This window comes from Rhinolophus ferrumequinum, chromosome 19 (assembly GCF_004115265.2).
Source record: "Rhinolophus ferrumequinum isolate MPI-CBG mRhiFer1 chromosome 19, mRhiFer1_v1.p, whole genome shotgun sequence".
NCBI classification, from domain to species: domain Eukaryota; kingdom Metazoa; phylum Chordata; class Mammalia; order Chiroptera; family Rhinolophidae; genus Rhinolophus; species Rhinolophus ferrumequinum.
In genome coordinates this window covers 50,529,497-50,549,514 of record NC_046302.1, presented here as the reverse complement: position 1 = coordinate 50,549,514, position 20,018 = coordinate 50,529,497, and the positions used below count along the sequence as shown (strand labels likewise).

The following is a 20,018-nucleotide window of genomic DNA, read 5'->3' as shown; positions in this document are numbered from 1 at the left end:
TTGATTTTCAAGGAATTTTAGGAAGGTTTTAATTTTGTATAATAAATAAATGGATTTACATCATAGACATATTTCCATTTCATTAAGAATAAGTTCTTGAGGCCGGCCCGGTGGCTCAAGTGGTTAGAGCTCCATGCTCCTAACTCTGAAGGCTGCCGTTTTGATTCCCACATGGGCCCGTGGGCTCTCAACCACAAGGTTGTCGGTTCAACTCCTCGAGTCCCACAAGGGATGGTGGGCAGCGCCCCCTGCAACTGAAGATTGAACACGGCACCTTGAGCTCAGCTGCCACTGAGCTCCCGGATGGCTCAGTTGGTTGGAGCGTGTCCTCTTAACCACAAGGTTGCCGTTTCAACTCCTGCAAGGGATGGTGGGCTGCACCCCCTGCAACTAGCAACGGCAACCGGACCTGGAGCTGAGCTGCACCCTCCACAACTAAGACTGAAAGGACAACAACTTGACTTGGAAAAAAGTCCTGGAAGTACACACTGTTCCCCAATAAAGTCCTGTTCCCCTTCCCTCCCCCAAAAAAATGTAATTAAAAAAAAAATAAGTTCTTGAAGGAGATTTGACTTTGGGTGGCAAACACACAATGCAATATACAGATGATGTGTTATAGAATTGTACACTTGAAACATACATAATCTTATTTACCACTGTCACGTCAATAAAATTCAATAAAATTTAAAAAAAACTATAGCAAAAAAAAGTTCTCCCATAAATTTAATTAATTAACCATTATTAATAGTCCAAAGATGTTTTAAAATTTTCTGTGCAGTGATTTTTGAAGTATTGTTTTGATGTAAATGTAGAAACTTAAATGTATAGTTAAACTCTTTGTAACCAGAACATCCTTCAGCAGAATCTGGTGTATTTGCACTTCATTAACAAAGGCAAATAGTAATAGCTAATATTGTTTAAATATTGCCCTGCCTGGCACTGTGCTGTCTTTTATCTTACCGTTTAATGGGTCCTCACAAAAACTACAAGTGGTGCATACAGCCACCTGTTGATGGTTAACCTGAGATGTAGATGATAGCATGATGAGACTGGGACTTGAATGGTACCAGTTTGCCAACGTGATTTTCCTCAGGGTTAGGTGCGCTTCAGAATCTGAAGTCTCAACCATTCTGCTCTGTTTTGTCTTCATGAACAAGTTAAGCATACATGATTGAGTTAAGAGTTGTGTAAAAGGACTTGGTCTTGGGATATCCAATTTCAGTAATAGCTGAGTAGGTAATTTGCCAGCCTCTTGCTGAGGACAGCAGTCCCCAACATTATTCCCAAACATAGATGTGAAAATCCTGAAAAACTATGAGCAAATTTAATCCAGCAACATACGACAAGACTAATGTATAAAGACTAAGGTACATATGTATGTCTCTCATATAGCACAATAAAATAAGGTTTTTTAAAAAAATGGTGAGCTTGAATTAAAACCTGAATTTGAAGCCTGACTCTACAACTGTATCTTCTTGAGCAAATTACTACATTATTTAAGGTTCATTTTTATCATCTCTAAAATAGGGATGATAACACTACTTTGAACTGCTGTTGTGAGAATGAAATGAAGTAATATAAAATATCTATCAATGGTACCTTAATAGCCCAATAAATATTACTCATCTCCTCTTTATCCATTTCATTACTGAGAAATATAGTCGGCTCAGGATCAAATTTATGCCACAGCCATAGCACTTTCTCTTACATCCCCTTTGCCATTTCCTTTCCTACCCAGAACTTTGCATTCAATTCCCTGTGGTACATCCTGCCAAAAACAGCTTACATGGAACTGCAGCCAGGTCTTGTTGGGAATAAAGGTGCAGCAGCCAAATCAGTTTTAACATCAGGCCTTTTGTATCACTGGCTATAGTACATCTCTCTTCTGGCTCCATCCCTTCCTCCATCTTTCAGTTACCAAGAACAAGTTTGCCTGTTTGCTTTATTTATCAAATGTCTAAAGTACTAATCTGTGCCCAGAGGTAAGCCAGAAAGTACAACAGTCAAAAAACAAAGACATAAAAATCCCTGCAGCTGAAATTTTTGTGGGGAGAGATAGACAAAAAATACATGTGATCAGTAAAGTGAGAATATTTATTTCACCACACCTGCCTCAGTCCTGAGACAATATTTAAGATTGATTATTGTAAAACAAATATTAATACAAATACGAAAGCAGCCCCCAATTTGATACAAATGTGTTACCATCTAAATATTTACATATGACTCTGTTACAAAGGTTCTTATTCTGGATGTTATTAAAACTTTAAATCAGTCATGCATCACAAAATTGCACTGGAATTACACTTAGCATTTAATTTTGTACTTTACATTTGAAGGAGGAGTTTTTGTTGAGAGAGACCGAAACATTCAGTAATTTCACACTAATAAACCTTGCAAATATCACAGAAGTTTCCCAGCTATGGGAAATACAGAAACTTAAGAGAATTTTTGAATAGGTCTATTTTTGGTCTCTAGAATTATTACAATTTAAATAAGCATTAGATGGGGGGAAATGAAATTGTAGCCACAGGTAACTTTTTTTTTTATCTTAACTCATTTTCTTCCTGTGATCATACAAATAATTCATTGTAAGAAATTTCAAAATATAGAAAAACATCAAGAAAAAAATTAAAATCAAGCACAATCTATTCTATTACCCAGAGATAACCATTTTTTGTTGTATATTTTGTTTTTTCAAAAGTAAATATTTTAAGGAAATATGAAATAATAGTAAATTTTCAAATCTGATAATGGCCTAAATCTTAGCATTTATTTAATTTGTCCAGATAAATATTCTAGATTACGGTTTATTCCAGGTTCAAGGACCTTCACAAGCTGATCCTAACAACATAGTAGATGACCTACTAACGCCGTGTTCTCCAGGTGACCCTGGTGCCATCGAAATGACATGGATGGATGTACCTGGGGATAAACTTTTGGAGCCAGTTGTTTGCATGGTTTGACATTTTGTTTGATTTTACGAAAAATTTTAAAGCATTATACTTTGTAATTTGTCAAAAGATAAAAATTTTCAGTTATGTAAGTTTAGCTAGAAAATGTTAGCATCATCAGGTATGCTTATTTAATACTAACTACTCACTTAACAAGTTGTAAAGATTAACTAAAATATAACAAATAATTCTTTAAAATGTTTTCTTAGGCTTTGAGGAAAATTTAATTTTAAGTGAATAAGCTTTTCAAAAATGCACGGGTTTCTGACTTTATAGGTCTTACAGCTGGGATAGTATTAACAAATTGCTCATATATATTGCATAAATTACTGTCCAAACTTAAAAGTAGGATTGGTGAAAAATTTTTCCCCTGAACCTCATATTTTGTAAAATAATCAGAAACCCTAATTCATGTGTCATAGTATTCATAATGGTGTTTTTCTATTTTACTTCTCAGGGCTTCATAAAAAGTTTAAATAATAACAGTGCTTAAAAAATTCTGAAACAAAATTTTTATTATAAAAAGTTACATTTCTATAGTTCATATTAAAGGAATTAAAATACTTCATAGGACTTTATTATCCTGTAAGGCATGTTATTTTTAAGGAATTTAACTGTGATTGAAGGGTACGTTTATTATATCTGTTTTCTTATTGAGAACCACTCAATTAAAAAAATTTTTCTGCTTCAGTTAATAGATTTTGAAAGAGCTTTATGTCAATGAACAGTAACTTCCACAGAAACTTTTACATGATATGTAGACATAGATATATAGACATATGTGTACATATATGTATGTACGTGTGACTGTGAACACACACACGTGTATTTGTGTGTTAACTAACCATAATGCTTACCTGAGAAGTTATTCAGAAACCCGTTTTTGTTTCAATTCTTGATTTGTTTATTAAAGTTTTGGTTCTTTTGACCATTTTTCCATATTTTTTACGATAGACATAGCCATAGCCTAGAACTTAATTTTTTAATGAATCCCTGATACTAGCATATTTTCTTACCAGTTCAATGAGTTGATTTTGATTAAATAGTGTTCTGTTTCACATAAGTGTGAGTGAAGGACTACATTCCTTTTGAATTGCACTTGGAAAACTGCTCTCTTGTTTAAGGAAGAAAACAGGTAAGGCCAGAAAAGAGATCAGGGACGCATTTTGAAGGGTCTTGATCCTCGGGCTGAGAGGACTAACTACTTCTGATGGGTAATGAAGAGCCATTGAAGGTTGTGACCAAGACAGGGCAAGCAATTGAAAGTTTCTCTGCAGAGGAATAGCATGGTCAGAGACATCCTTTAGAAGAAGAGTTCATTGGCAGTAGCCTATGATATACTGCAAATATTGAGACTTACCAAGTGAAAGTAATGATAATGCAGTGATTGAATCTCTTACTAATACCCCTCCCCCTGTTTTCCCTGACAGTCGGACATGTTACGGTCACTATCTAGCACAAAACCCACAGTCAATGAACACGACTTGTTGAAACTAAAGAAGTTTACAGAAGATTTTGGCCAAGAAGGCTAAACCAAAGACAACGAGGAAGATGTTTACCGGTGTGTTCTTTCTTTTGTCGGTGTTTTTGCCTTTCTTGGATGTCATTCAGATTGTTTCCAGTAAAACACTTATACCACAGGGAAATAGAGATCTTACTTCACTGTTCCTTTAAGTTTTATATGTACTTTTGCTCCATTACCAATTAAATGTTCCTATTAACAAAAATTACAAACTAATGAGTTGAGGAAATGCAAGTGATATGAATGGCAAAAAATAGAAATTGCCCAGTAAAAAGAGGATTAAAATTGGTTGAGGTACAGATTTTTAAATTATTATGAATAGTGGTCTTTGTAAAGGGCATTTATCTTTTTTTACTAAAATGAAATAGGGCTTACTTCATATTTTGAAAAAATTCTTAAGCATCATTCTCATCAATGTAAATTTATTTACTTTATTAAAAATTAAAAATAATAGCGTCTTTACTCTCAGGGATGGGTAATAAAACAGCAAAGAGCGCTGTGATTGGACTTGAAAGGTTATGAATTGTGTTCTGGCCATGGCTCTTACTGATTTTTGAGGAGTTGACATTTTTCTTTGTGTAGATTTAAATAATTTGGTAAAGACAGCAAGCTTTTATATTTAACTAAATAACACCATTCACTGTGCAATCTCAAGAGAAAGACTTTCTAAATTAGGCATTGTCTTTATCTTGAAGGAGGAAATTGTCTATTTCAATGTCTTTTTGTAGCAAGATTGACCAAAAACGATAGTGAATAAACATGTCCTTTTTGGATAACTGCCATGAAATACTGTAATGGGAACTTCTGCTAAAAGGAATGGATTCCCTTTGGATTATGGGGAGTTTCTTGTGTGTGATGTGGAGGTATGCGTGTACATATATATATAATTTTTTTAAATATGGGATGGCAAGGGTCTTGTCTTTTATCTTTTTAAGTTCAGGGAACAGTTTGTCCTGGCTACACGTATGTTATCAGTGTAAAGCTTTAGAAATGAGCTGTGGTTTTAATAATAAAATACAAACGTGATTATGTTACTTTAATATCTTAAAATAAAAAATCTGAGAGTGTGTGTTACACACTTGAGCATCAACACTTAAGTTGTGCCTTGTACATTTGCATTGGCTCTACATGCAAAGGTTTATTAGGTTAGTTAGAATGAGGTAGATTCCCTAATTCCTATGAAGTTCTACCTTGCACATACTACAGGATGACTTGCATTTTAAAGTATATTTGCACATTTACCTATTACTCTATATGGTTGCCTTTGGTTGTCTGTACAGATTATTTTTGTTGATATTAAATGGAAGTCATAGACCTGAAACATATTGTCGTTATGTGGAGTAAATTGATATAACCTACTATTGGCTATGTTCTGCGTATGCTTCTTTATTTTGGGATCTTCTATATAGGAGAAAATATATCTACATTGATTAGATACAAAAACATTTTTAATTAATTAAGAATGTACACATGAAAATCCTGTTCTTCAACAACTTTTATGTGAAAGTTGGGAATTAACTTGGCAGACCAGTGCCGAATTGTTTGTGGATGTCTTATAAGGTAATTTATATACTTTATTGGCATCAGAATTATACGGTATTGCTATTAATTACATCAGGAAAATTAACATATTATTATAATTATATACCAGTTGAAATCCACAATTTTTTTGTGAATCCAGAATTTGATTTGAGGAAGGTTTTACTTAAATTGATCAAATACGTGGCAAAATAGTACGCACGTATGTTGTTGGTGATAAGTGGATACTTGATCTCACTTAATTCTTATATGTGCTTTAAGAACTGTCTCAGTATTCATATCGCTGTAGCCATAGCTCCATTTTCTAAATTTTTTTGTTCGACAACTATTTCTGGAATCTGGTAATTTTAGACTTATTCTAGAATGGTAGAACGTAGACCATTCCCATGTGTTCTTTCTGGACAGATAAATATTCAGAGAAACCTGAATGTTCACGCTCGCTTAGAAATTTTGGATAGGTATTTTCTGAGCCAACAAGTAAACCCTATTTGAGCATCTTTATGAACTAAACCCTGGATGTTTAAGAATATTTTTTTCTCAGCCTGAAAAATAGGGACCTTCATTATAAAGTGTTTTAATAGAAAATTGACTTTCGAGTTCACTGTCATCTATAGGTAGAAAAACAGAATGAGTATGTTTGATTATTAATGTGAAGTACCATTTAGCCACTTGCCACTGCATAGTTAAGAAATTGAGGCATACCTCCCCAGCAGTGTTGCCGTAAATGTTGGTTGACACTTGCAAATGAAGCAACTGGAGTGCCCAGTATGGACTGGTTATCTCAACTTTATGAACTCTTAAAGATGCCACGTGCTTTCCTACCTTCATATCTCATGTATGCCATTCTGTTATTCTAATACAGCGTCCTTTCTTCTTTACCAGTCTAAATCCCATTATTTCCATTAATATTTAGCTCAGATCCCATATAATCCCATATAATCTCTTCCTAAACTACCCCATCCTACCTTTGGATTTCTTTAGCACTAAGCTGCTACTGTCTTAAGATTTTTCTTCTAGTTTCAAGTACATTCTCTTAATCTTACTTAGATCATTTAGATTGTAAACTCTTCAAAGAGTTACATCTTCCCTTGCAATTAGCATCTATTAGACAATATTTATTAGGCACTTAATAAAGGCTTGAAAAAATAAGGGAGTTATATAGCCTTATTTTAATCTACTTCCTGGATTGTCTGTGAGACTTTAGCAAATAGATAATTTACAGTGGCTTTCTTCTGGTCTAGTGAAGTTGTGGTAAGTTTCAATCTTGGTTGTTGGGAACTAAAATCAGAAGTGTGGCAGTGCAGCCCATATGGGCCCTCAAAAACCCTTTCGTGAATTCAGTGACCTCATGTTGGCTTGAAATCTGCGATGGTGGGAGTATTTATACCACAGAGATCAGCAAGTTTCAGTTAACATGGTACTGTGCAAAGCAAGGACTGTCTGTAGTTTAAAATTGAAAAGTTTGTATTTACTGCATTTACAAAAATAAAGGAGAAAAATTATATTATTATCTTTAAAGAGTCAAAAAGCATTTGATAAAATTCAGCACTTATTTATGAATTTTTTAAAAACTTAACAAATTAGGACTAGAAGGGAGGTTCTTAATGTAATAAAGAACATCTACCAAAACAAAAATTATAGCAAACACTGTACTTAATTGTGAATTATTGAAAACTTTACTCCCCAGAGATGAGGAAGAAAACAAAGATGCTTGCTCTCACCGCTCTTTTTCAACTTTGTACAGGAGATTCTAGCCAGTGCAAGAAAACTAAATAAAAAGTTTAGGGATTAAAAAAGAAGAAACAAAATTGTCATTATCAGATCACATTGTGTATGTAGAAAATTGAAATTAATATAAACTTGTAAAGAATCTGAATTTAACAAGGTTACAGCACACAAGGTTAATAAATAAAAGTTATTGTATTCTGTATTCTAGTAACAATTAGAAATTGAAATTATAAAAATAATATCCATTACAATAGCATCAGAAAGCATCAAATACCTCAAAATAAATCCAAAAGATTTGTGAGACCTCCACATAGAAAACTATGAAACACTACTCAGCCAGCCCTAACCAATACCAGACAGAATATTAATATGATATCTGTTTCCTGTATTACAATCCACTCAAAATCCCAGTGGCTTAAAACACCATTGTGTCTCATGACTGCAATCTAGACAGCACCGTGGAGAGGACTTGCCTCTGCTCCACGGGGTGTTGGTAAGGGCAGGTTGACGAGAGGTGAAGAATCCAAGATGGCTTCCCTCACGTGTCTGGTACCTCCAGCTGGGCTGGCCAGCCTTTCTCCTCCATGTGGTTTCGTCTCATCATTCAGTATTTCAGCCTGAGTTTCTTTACTTGGCAGCTTAATCTTAAGAGGGCAAAAAGAGAAGGTTCAAGGCCTCTTGAGGACTAGGCCCAGAAATAAGGAAATCCCACTTCCACCACATTGTTTTGGTCAAACCAAGTTACAAGGCCAGTCCAGATTCAAGGGATGAAAAATAGATTCTACCTCTTGATGGGAGGAGCAACATATGCAAACAGGAATGGGAGGAATTGTTGCTGATAATCTACCAACATTTCCAAGTGTCACTCCCAGATTACCTGCTCACTGCAGAGGGGAACGCGATCTTTACAAAGAAGAGATATATTTATCACCTCCTTACCCAAGAAATCAAGTTGAGCATCACTTACAGTGGACAGCCTGGTGGGATACAGTACAAAATATACTAAGTGCCACTACCCAAAAGTGTAATCTGAATCAACCCATAGACCTAAGTGATAAGTTACAGGAAATTCAGGAGAGAGAGAACTCAGTAACATGAAGAACCAGTCAGTCAGAATACAGGGCACCTACTAGACAATGGGCCTGGTCTCCAAGAAGTCAATGCCATTAAACAAAAATAAATACAAACGCTGAGGGACTCCTCTAGATTAAAAGAAACTGAAGATACATAACCTAATAACCCAGTGCAACATGTGAACCTTAATTGGATCCTGATTGGAGAAAAAAACAGCTATAAAAAAAACAATTTGGAGATAATCAAGGAAATATGAACTAGATATCAGATAATATGGACTCGTTATGAATTATCTTGGGTGTGATAATGGTATTGTGGTTTTATTGATGTGAATTGTGCCCTTATCCTTAGATGATACATTCTGAAGTATGCACATACAGGGATGAGGGAGGAAGTCCAGTGATGTCCACAACTTTGAAATTGTACAAACACACCTCTCAAACACACAAAAAGCAAATGTGACCTAAGTAAATAAAACTAAAAGGATTAAGGATCATTTCTGGAGGAGGTGTAACTTAGAGCCAATTAAAAAAACATATAGTGGTGGAATCCATGATTGTGATCTTGATTTTTCCCAAGCACTTAACACAGACCCACAAATCATCTATGAACAAGGTCATAGAACTGCCGTTGTTCTATACAAGTGAACACCATTCCGGCTGTAATGGCAAGGCATTTGAATGTAGGTATTCTTGATATGGAAGTAGTTGTATCTCGGAAAGTTGCCGGAACTCTTAAGACATATATCCTGTTTTCCCAAAGACTTACATAAAATTGTCAGTGGAGTCTTAAAGAAATGATCTTTGTCCTGAGACATACGAGTACACTGCAACTAAGAACACAAAAGCGTTTTGACATTACAGTGTGTGATGTCTTCGGCCATGGGTGATGTTAAAAATGGTATGGTGTGGGCACAGCACAGGCTGATCAGAATGGCTGTCTGCTGTCAACAGCTGTTAATCTCCAAGGAGATGTGTCTAGAATCTTAATACCCTGTTTCCCTGAAAATAAGAACTCACCGGACAATCAGCTCTAATGTGTCTTTTGGAGCAGAAATTAATGTAAGATCCGGTCTTATTTTACTGTAAGACTGGGTTTTATATAATATCAGACCGGGTCTTATATTAATTTTTGCTCCAAAAGACGCATTAGAGCTGATTGTCCGGCGAGGTCTTATTTTAAGGGAAACGCGGTATGGGTAACACACACCTTTCCTCTAAGAGACAGAACATTAGTTATTTGTTCTTAGATTCTTATGCTATGGGTTTGACTACAAAATAAAGAAAACCCTTTGACAGTTTTCGTGTTACTTTAAGGGATGTTGAGATTATAGGCATTCACTAATGGCAAGTCTGAATGTCAGTTCACAAACTGCAGTAGGCAAAAAATATATTTCTACATTATCATAAAATCAAATCTGCTGTGCTGTCAGGAAAATCACTGTTTGTCTTTGACCTTTTCCTCAAAGGCCTGTATTAAAGTTCAAAAGGCTTCCACAGTGCTCCGAACAGGAGGTAAATCTCTACTCCACCAAGTCTGTTACTGACATTTGTGTTGTTCACATCCTGACACATCCCTTGACTCTCCTCTTCCATGCGGAAACTAGAAACCTCATTGACAACCCACCCACCTGAGGTTTGGCCACTAGGGGGCATGGGTGGCTCCAACCCTCAGACCTTGTGAGGTGAGAAGTTGTCCCCATTCCTGCCGATAGCCTACAAAATCTCTTTTGCTCTGAAAGATATTAATCTCCAGTGACATGAGAGATTAGGATTTGTTGGGAGGGGGAGCCAGAAGAAAAGAAAGTATTTTACAGGTGATCATACTTTTGCCTGTTTCCACAGTGCATGTGCCTTCAAACGGGAAGACAAAATACAGAGAAAAGATGATATCTTAATCCTGCCATGTATTATGAGGTCATCTCAAGAAGATACCATGAGGAAAGTCTAGCGTCAAAAACAGCTGTCTCTCTGAGTGACAGAATTATTACTCATTTTAAATGTTTTATTTTCTTTCAAAATTTTATGAAACAAGCATTTGCTATTTTTTTATTGTGGTAAAATGTACATAACAAAATTTACCACTTTTTTGTACTTTTAAATGTACAGTTAATTCAGTGGCATTGAGTATATTCACAATGCTGTAGAATCATCACCACTGTCCATTTCCAGAACTTGCATCTACCCAAACAAACTCTGTCCATTGATAAGTCCCCATTCTCCCCTCCCTCCAGCCCCTGGTAACCAGTATTGTACTTCCTTTGTCTGTGAATTTGCCTGTTCCAAGTACCTCGTGTAAATGGAATCATAGAGTATTGCCCTTTTGTATCTCGCTGTTTCACTTGGCATAATGTCCTCACGGTTCACGCGTGGTGAGGCATGTAACAGAACTTCATTTTTTTCAAGCTGAAGAATAATTCCATTGTGTGTATATACCACATTTCGTTTATCTGCTAATGGACACGTACACTGTGTCCACCTTTTGGCTGTTGTGAATAATGCTGCCAGGAACATTGGTGTACAAGGATCTGTTTGAGTTTCTGCTTTGAGTTCTTTAGGGTACATAGTTAGGAGTGGAACTGCTGGGTCACGTGGTAATTCAGTGTTTAACTTTAGGGAACCACCAAGTTGTTTCCCACCGTGACGGCACCATTTTACGTTCCTACCAGCAAAGCACATGGGTTCCCATTTTCTCCACATCGTCTCCAACGCTTGTTATTTCCCATTTTTGTTTTGCTTCTTTGTTTTTTATAATAGCCATCCTAATGGATATGATGTACATTTGCCATTTTTAAAGTCGGAAAGAATGTTGTAATCACAGTATACAGACCAAGAGTGAGGCGGTCACCTGCTTTAGGGTGACGTCAGTGGGGACGTAATCCCATTACGAACTCTGCTATTCATTCAGGTAGTCACATTACAACAGTCCTTACAATTTTGATATTTTTTCCATCATGCATTATTTTTTGCATTTTTATTTTTAAAAACTATTGTCTGAAACTATTACTTAATTACTGAATTTTTTGGTCTCTGCTTAAACTTTGTGCCTGAGTCAAGTACCTCAATCACTTCACCCTCGTCCTGCCGTGTTTCTAGATTGGAAGCACAGGTGGAGTTACAAGAAACATGGCCAGACTTACTTGACTAGGGTTCTTTTTCGCTAAATCGATCAAATTAATAGCCCCACATATTTGACAGTACTGCTTTTGAGACAAGTTCCTGCTGGTGTTCAGGACAGGGCCAGTCAGTACTACTACAAGTAGCAATAGAGAGTCATCATTTGGGATTTCCTAAATGATTCTTGACTTACACCAGAAGTAAGCTTTTTTGTAGTTGGGTCTAAAAATCTAACCATGTTTATTATACCTTTTGTTTTGTATAATTCAAATGCAGAGCATTGGAGGAAAGTACAAATCACATCTAGGTTTCATAATACCTAAGAAGGGAAGTTGGCGAGATAAGGGTTGGGTGGTATGTACTGTTACAAGTTATGTTCCTCAGAAGCCAACAAGATGTGGGGTTTGGGAGCCAAGTTGGTTATTACAAATCAAGACCTGTAAACAGAAGGGGGAGGAAGCAGAACTGGGCAGAAGAGGAAGTTAAAATTAATATGGAGAGTTCCTGTATAATCTTCACAAGCTTCCCCTAAGATTAACATCTTATGTAACCATGGTAGAGTTATTAAACCAAGAAATTAACGTTGGCACAATACCATTAACCAAACTGCAACTTTGTTTTGATTTCACCAATTTTTCCACTAAAGCCCTTTTTCTGTTCCAGGATCCCACATTGCATTTAGTTGTCATGTCTCCTAGTCTCTAATCTGTGATGTTCCTTTAGTCTTTGCTTGTTTCTCATGAGCTTGACACGTCTGAAGAGTTTTGGCTATTTTGTAGACTGCCCCTCAATTTAGGTTTGTCTGATGTCTTCCCTTAACTAGACTACAGTTATGGATTTGGGAGAAGAATATCACCTAGGTGATGTGCCTTAACTTGATCAAATCAGGGGAACATGATATCAACTTGTCTTACTCTCAGTGATGTTAATTAACTTGGTCACGTGATTAAGATGATGTCTGGTGGGTTTTTCCACTGCCAAGTTACTGTTTTACCTTTCCACACACTGTTCTTTAGAAGCTAGTTACCAAGTCCAGGTTAAGCCTTGGGGGAAGGGAAAAGGAAATTACACCTTCTGACGGGAGTGAATCAAAGAATTTGTGAATATATGTTAAAATCGCACAGTATTTAATAAATATTTGGGGGAAGATCCACTGAGGCTATGCATTATCCTATTTCTCCTTAAATGTTTACCCACTCACTGTCATTCTTGCCTACAGCAGCAATTACTACTTGGTGTTCTAATGGTGATTTTTCAATTTCCCTCATTCCTGTTATGTTTATTAATTGGAATTCTTCTGTTAGATTTCCCTTTCCCAGTTTCAAGACTATTTCTTTTTCTTCTTAACTTAAGAGTTTTACATTATAAGCTAAACCATGGAAGTAAAAATCTACATTACGTGTATTTTTAATCCTAATTTATGAAATAACAGGAATTTAACTGGACTTTTTTTTTTTTTTCTGGTAAATGTAAACACAAACCACTATTCCTGAATGTGGCAAACAGTACCTAAGAATGATGACGGAATGATTATGAAGAACACCAAAATATTTGTAAGCATTTTATGTGAAATAAACTTGGTTTGTAGTCACAGCGACAGTGAAGTGTTAAAACTGTAGTGTGTCATTATTAAGGAGATGTACTGACTAAGGAAACCCTTACAAACTTAAGCGGAATTTGCAACAAACTATAAAGAAATAAGTTCAAAACCAAAAGAACTTGAAGTTCTTTTGTAAGAACTTGAAGGAAAGCTAGATTATAAAGCCAGTGGAGGCAGCTATAAACATTAGGGCTTTATAGATTTTTAAATACAATTGAACACCTTTTTGCTAAGACTAGAAACCCATAAGCTTGCTGAGACATCGGAGAAAGACTGAAACAGATGCTGACTGGAAATGTTATAGGTGAATCTGCATTAAAGAAGGTAGCTAGAGGACCATTTTCCAATAAACTACAACTTGACATTCAGGAATTGAGTACCAATTCATAGAACAAGTAAAGCTAGCTAAGTCTTTTCATTGCAACTCCATGAATGCACAGATATTGGTAAAGGGCAATTCTTTTTAGTATATATGCCATTTTAACATGATATGAAAGAAAAAACCATTATTTCCAGTTTCATTGCTGCCAAACACAACTAGCTCTGAGCTTTATAAAACTAGGAAGGATTCCTTTGTCAACAAATGTGCTTTGTTGTTTAAGTTTGATGCAGGAAAGTGTTCTGTAGAGCAGCTGCCCATCTGGACATCATGCTGCACAGTTACTTTGATAAGGAGCATGTCCCAGAATGCAAATCAATGCATTGCTCCCTTCTGGCTATGAAAAATACACGTAGTGAAGTTATTGGATTCCATAACGCAAGTTAAATGTGAAATTATTTAACGGCGTGATGTCTTGTCAGCTAGGGCAGCCATAACAAAACGCCACAGATGGGATGGCTTAAATACCAGAGGTTAATTTCTCATGGTCCTGGAGGCTGGGAGTCCAAGATCCAGGAGCCAGTAGATTCAGTTTCTGGTGAGGGCTCTGTTCCTGGCTTTCAGAAAACTGCCTTCTTACTGTGCCTTGCCTTTGGACTTCTAGCCCCCAGAACTGTGTGTGAGAAATAAATTTCTATTGCTTATAAGCCCCCCAGTCTATGGTATTGTGTTACAGTAGCCTGAACAAACTAAGTTAATAGCCTTACTATTTTCCTCAAGAAGCACTTGTGGGAAAAACATTGCCTTAATTATTACATGTTCAATGGGTGAAATACAGATTAGCTGGATATAAAGATGAGCTGGATATAAAACCTTGGCTCAACATTCTTTCCTTGAGGATTTTATAGATGTGCCATTCTCTCATGTTGAATGTTACTGTGGAGAAATCTGCAACTAGCCTGATTTCCTTTTCAAATGAGTGACCTCAGATAGATGGATGGATGGATGGATGGATGGATGGATAGATAGATAGATAGATTAGATAGATAGATATGGATAGGATAGGATAGGATAGGATAGGATAGGATAGGATAGATGTTTTTGTTTTGTTTTCTGCCTGACTGACCAAAGTCTTCATTCTTTTAATAGCCAGTGTTTTTTTCTAATGGTTTGATAGTTTTACATTTAAGCCCATGGTCCCATCTGTATTAGGGTTCTCCTGAGATACAGAACCAATAGAAGACGTCTCACCTTACAGATGTTAGAGATACTCCCTAATGGGGAGAGCAGTGCCCAGAAGAGTTTCATCATAAAATGGAACTGGTTTTGCAGGAACACGCTACCAGGAAATGCAAAGGGTGAACTTATGTTCACAAGCAGATAGATTCTTTCCCTACTGCCAGTTTTGGAACCACCTGAGGAATTGCTGGACCTGTAGCCATTGGGCTACTTGGGCAGTATCCTATGACCACCCCCAAAGAAGCCGCTTGGTTTATAGATGTCCATTTCAAGGAGAATGGGCAGCATCCTGTTGGAAGGCTGCTAAAAACAAATCAGCTAACTTGGCTGAATTACATACTGTTTGTCCCTGTGTTTGGGTTTTGAACCAGTGCTAATGGCCTGGCCATATGGTTAGGTAGAAGAACAATGGAAAACTGATGCCTGTGGGGGGCACGGCTGTATGGACTCACTATGGAAATTCAAGGGGGTACATTAAAGTAGGGCGTGTCACCAGTCCTCAGCACTTCTGGGATCAGGAGGTGATTGGCACCAGCAAGTGGATCTCCTGGTGTGCTCACTTGAGGTGGCCAGCTGGGACCATGAAATGAGTGGACTAGGGGGCTGCAGCAACACAGACATGGGATGAATGTAGACGTAGTCCTCTTGTTCCCTCGGGGGCACGAAATACCAATAAGAACTTTTCTGTTGGCCAACGAGAACGACAGAGGCTGCAGATGGCTATGGGGGCAGACGCCCCAAAGGGAAGGTCTGACACAGACCTGGCAGTGGATTGACGCTGGCAGCCCCGGAAGCCAACAAATGGACCTTGACAGGAATAGACTCACTCTGGACTGGGCTTTGCCTGCCCAGCGATCGATGCAATGTTCAAAATACCGGAAAAGGGCTGAACCAGAAGATACTGCACCAATTTGGACCTCTGAGGTAATGTTTCTTCAGACCTAGAAGCACATTTTACAGCCCATAGGTCCGACAAGCGGCAAAGAGCTCACGTCAAATGGACGTAGCATGTTGCACATCGTCTCAGAGTAAAGGTCTAACAGAGATTTGAAACAGGAGAGGGGAAGAGAAAGGCCTGAAGGGCTGACTTACGTGCCTTGATGAATGTGCACTCACACTTAGCATGAGGGACCAAGGAAGGGTCCCCACTAGGTAGATTCTTCCACTTTTCAGGGGGACCTGCACGAGAAGGGGTGGGGAGGATGCTAGTATGACTATGTAGTTCTCACAGCGGAAGATGGTGATGACGGCTATACTTTTCTCTCTTTCTCCATATCACCTCAACTTTCTTCCTCTCTGATACAGTGATAACGGTGTAACACTGTCACTGAGATGGCAGTGCCGCGATGGATGGTCAAATCTGTAGCAAAATTTAAGGGCCTCCTATTCCTACTCAGTGCGGCCTGCCTCCTCCATGGTAGGCACCTGTTTGTTTTGCTGTAGTAGAGCTGTGGACAAAGGCCAGCCAGGTGGTGGCCTGTGGAGTCAAGAATTTGGCCTAACCCAAAGAGAAGGTCTCGCCTTTGTCTTTGGCTTCTGGGACATAAACTATGTCATTCCTGATAGAAGTGGCTGTATTTAGATAAGGGCTGGCCAAACTGGATTTTAAAGTGGGGACTGGCCATGCCAGAAAGAGCAACCGTGTGACTTAGATGGAAGCTTTGTGTCATGCATTCTCAGTTGACCTGTTCTCAGTTGAGTTCAGCCACATGGGCATTCTATCAATCAATCAATCATGCCTCCGTAATGAAGGCATTAAAACCAATTAAAAACTCTGGACACCAAATGAACTTCCCTGGTTGGCAGTACTCCATGCGTAGTGTCACCAGTGCAGAGAGGTTCACACCTCCTGAATGCATGGGAGGTGACAACAGAAGCTTTGCATTTGGAGCCCTCCAGACTTTTCCAGTGCATTTCTTCCCTTAGCTGACTGTCATAAACCATAACCATGAGTATAGTATAACAGCTCTCAGGGAGTTCTGTGAGTCCTTCTACCTAGAGAATTATCAAAAGTGAAGGTGGTTTGGGAACCCCAAATTTGCAATTGGTGTCACAAGTCTCAGGGACTGTGTCCTCAAACCTCACAATTTGGCTAACTCTGGGCAATAAAAGAAAAACTTGGATCAATTCCTTTGCTCCTGAGCTTAGTATTTTCTAAAAACAAAAAGGACAAGCAAGCAAACAAAAATACGTGCCTTATGCAAGTCAAAATCACAATGAAATATCATTTTGCACCCAGTAGGGAGGCTGTAATTAAAAAGACATGATAAGTGTTGGTAAGGTTGTGGAGAAATTGGAACTCACATACACTTAGGAATGTAAAATGGTGCAGCTGCTTTAGAAAAGAGTCAGGCAGTTCTGGTGAAACATAATTACCATAAGATTGTCTACACAGGAATGCCCAAATCGATAGACAATTTTTATAAAAATTTATTTGAGCCAAACAGTGGATTTACCTGAAAGCAAGATGTCAGCATACTGAGTAAATGACACTTTGCAGCTTCTTTTATGTTTGGAAAGAAGAAAGGAAGATTACATGAAGGTGACAGAAGTCAGTTCTGGGATCAGATGACTGGATAGTTCAGATTATGTGCTCTCTTGAGGGTGGTCACGCTTGAGGAGTCTGAAAAGAGGCATTTTAAAGGTGTGTTAACCTAGATGCACAAGAACCATGGACAGGGTTTGCTTAAGGCAAAGGTAAGACTTTCACTAAAGAAGTTATATGCCTGAGGAGTGACTACTCACCATGAACTACCTGCCCAGTTAGGATTTATGACCAAATCACCCTGTGAGGTTATTTTCCATAGAACTTTTTTGCCTACAGATAAACCTACAGATCCAGCAATTCTACTCCTAGGAAATTCTACTCCAAGAAAAATGAAAACATACGTCTGTACGTGAACATTCACAGCAGCATTATTCATAATAGCCCCAAAGTGGAATCGATCTAAATGTCCATCAACGGATGACTGGATAAATGGCAGGTATACCCATACAATGGAATGTAATTTGGTGATAAAAAGAATGAAGTAGTGATACACTGCACAACGTGGATGAACCTTGAAAACATTGTTAAGTGGAAGATGCCAGAGACCACAGGCTGCATAATGTATGATTCTATTATATGAAATGCCCAGCGTAAGCATATATAGAGACACAGAAAGATTGGTGATTGCCTAGGGCTGGGCTGGGTTTGGGAGGAAATGGGGAGTGACTGCTAATGGATACAGAAATTGGGGGTGGGCTGGGGGAGGGTTTAACGGAATGTTCTAAACTTGATTGTGGTCAGGTTGCACAACTCTATACTAAAACTCATTTATTATGCACTTTAGGGATGTGAATTCGATCTCAAGCTTATTTTTTTAAAACCCCACCTTGGTAAAAAAGAAAAAGAAAAGATGCACTCTGAGCTCAACGAAATTGAATTACCTGAGTGATGTTTAAAACTCCATGTCAGGTTTTCCCGGTCGTCTGAAAAGCGACAGGGGGCTGTGACCATTTTCTAAGCAGGCCAAGAAACTGAAATGGAGGCGGGTACGTATTTCACAGCTTGATCCCAGGGCTTCCAGGCATCAGTCGGATCCGCGCCTGGAACGCTCGGGAACGCTTCCAGACACGCCGGTTGCAGGGCTTGGCGACACTCGGCGACAGGGCGGAACCGCAGGAGCCGAGCGGGTCCGCCCACCCCAACCCGAGCGCGTTCGGGAAGGTCCGGAAACCAGCTCTCCGCGGTCCTAAGAAGCACCCGCGACCCAAACCAGCAGTGTCACCGCACCCTCGCACAGGCGCTCCCGGGTGGCGCTGGCGGCGCAGCTCCTCCCGCGAAGGGAGGCTGCGAGGCCTCGCCCGACCGCCAGGGGGCCGCGGGCCCTCGGGAGCCGCAGCACCGCGGACGGCGCCGGCCTCCGGGCTCGGAGCCCCGCCCCGCCGCAGTTGCGCCCTCGGCCGGCTCCTCCTCTTCCCCTCAGCCGCGGGCCCGCGGGCCGACCCCAAACCCTGGCTCCTGCTGCGCGCGGCCGCGCGTGACCGCCCGCGCCGCACAGCCCCGCGCGCCTGAGCCTGCGCCGCCCCGGCCGCCGGTCGTCCGGCCCAGGCCCCGCGGAGCGATGCTGCTGCTGGTGGCCACCTTCTTCATGGCGTTCGTGCTGCTGCTCTACATGCTGTCTCCGCTCATCAGCCCCAAGCCCCTCGCCCTGCCGGGCGCGCATGTGGTGGTGAGTGGTCTGTGGCTGCGCCGCCACCTCCCGGCCCGCCCCGCCGCCCCGAGCCTGCCCCCTGGCGCGCCGGCCGGCGACCCACACCCGGCCGCCGCCCGCCTTTTCTCCAAACGGAGGGTCACCTGCGGCGGTCCATACCGGCACTGTCCCTGCGGAGGGTCTGGGGACCCGCCCTCCCCTGCATCTGGCTCCTCCCCGGCCCGGAAAGCGGGGCGGCGGCGGGCACAGCGCCTGCGAGCTTGGTCCCGGCGCTCCAGGGGCTCGGCTGCCGCTCGTTATTCCCCGGGGCGTCCCCGGGATGTGGCTGTTTTTGTCTTCAGTTTTCGCGATGAGTCAACCGAGCAGCAGAGAGGCTGAGAAACTTTGCCGAGGACACCGCGGTGGGTGACCGCGCGGGGTGCTGCGCGCGGTGCCCGCCGGGCCGCGAGGAGGCGGGCGGCGGGGAAGGGAGTCCCAGCCGCCAGGACCGGCCGAGGCAGCTCGGCCCTGGGAGATGGCCTGTGCGAGTGGCAGAAAGAGCAGTGGCCGAAGGACTCTAGGAAGTGACTCACATGGGGGGAAAGAGGTCCGAACCCAGTGGGCCGGCGGCCCTGGCACGCTTCGGTCCTCGGAGCTCAGCCCTCAGCCGCACCCGGGGTCGGCTGATCGGTGTTTCAGTGCCATCCTCTGCCATCATTCAAGTCAGAGGGACGAGCCAACCTGGCTGGTGC

General features: G+C 40.2%; 2 protein-coding genes across 2 annotated transcripts in view; both read left to right on the top strand.

The window, feature by feature from the left end:
* Positions 1-4,906, top strand: part of VPS4B (vacuolar protein sorting 4 homolog B) — a 29,142-nt gene extending 24,236 nt beyond the window's left edge. The window contains exons 10-11 of the mRNA XM_033087426.1: positions 2,820-2,960; positions 4,385-4,906. Of these exons, the coding sequence (XP_032943317.1) occupies positions 2,820-2,960; positions 4,385-4,486 (243 nt within the window). The 3' untranslated portion in view covers positions 4,487-4,906. The remainder of the gene's footprint in view (positions 1-2,819; positions 2,961-4,384) is intronic.
* A 14,197-nt stretch (positions 4,907-19,103) lies between these two features.
* The window catches only part of KDSR (3-ketodihydrosphingosine reductase), a 33,933-nt gene continuing 33,018 nt past the window's right edge, over positions 19,104-20,018 (top strand). The window contains exon 1 of the mRNA XM_033087658.1: positions 19,104-19,305. Coding sequence (XP_032943549.1) covers positions 19,198-19,305 — 108 coding nt within the window. The 5' untranslated portion in view covers positions 19,104-19,197. The remainder of the gene's footprint in view (positions 19,306-20,018) is intronic.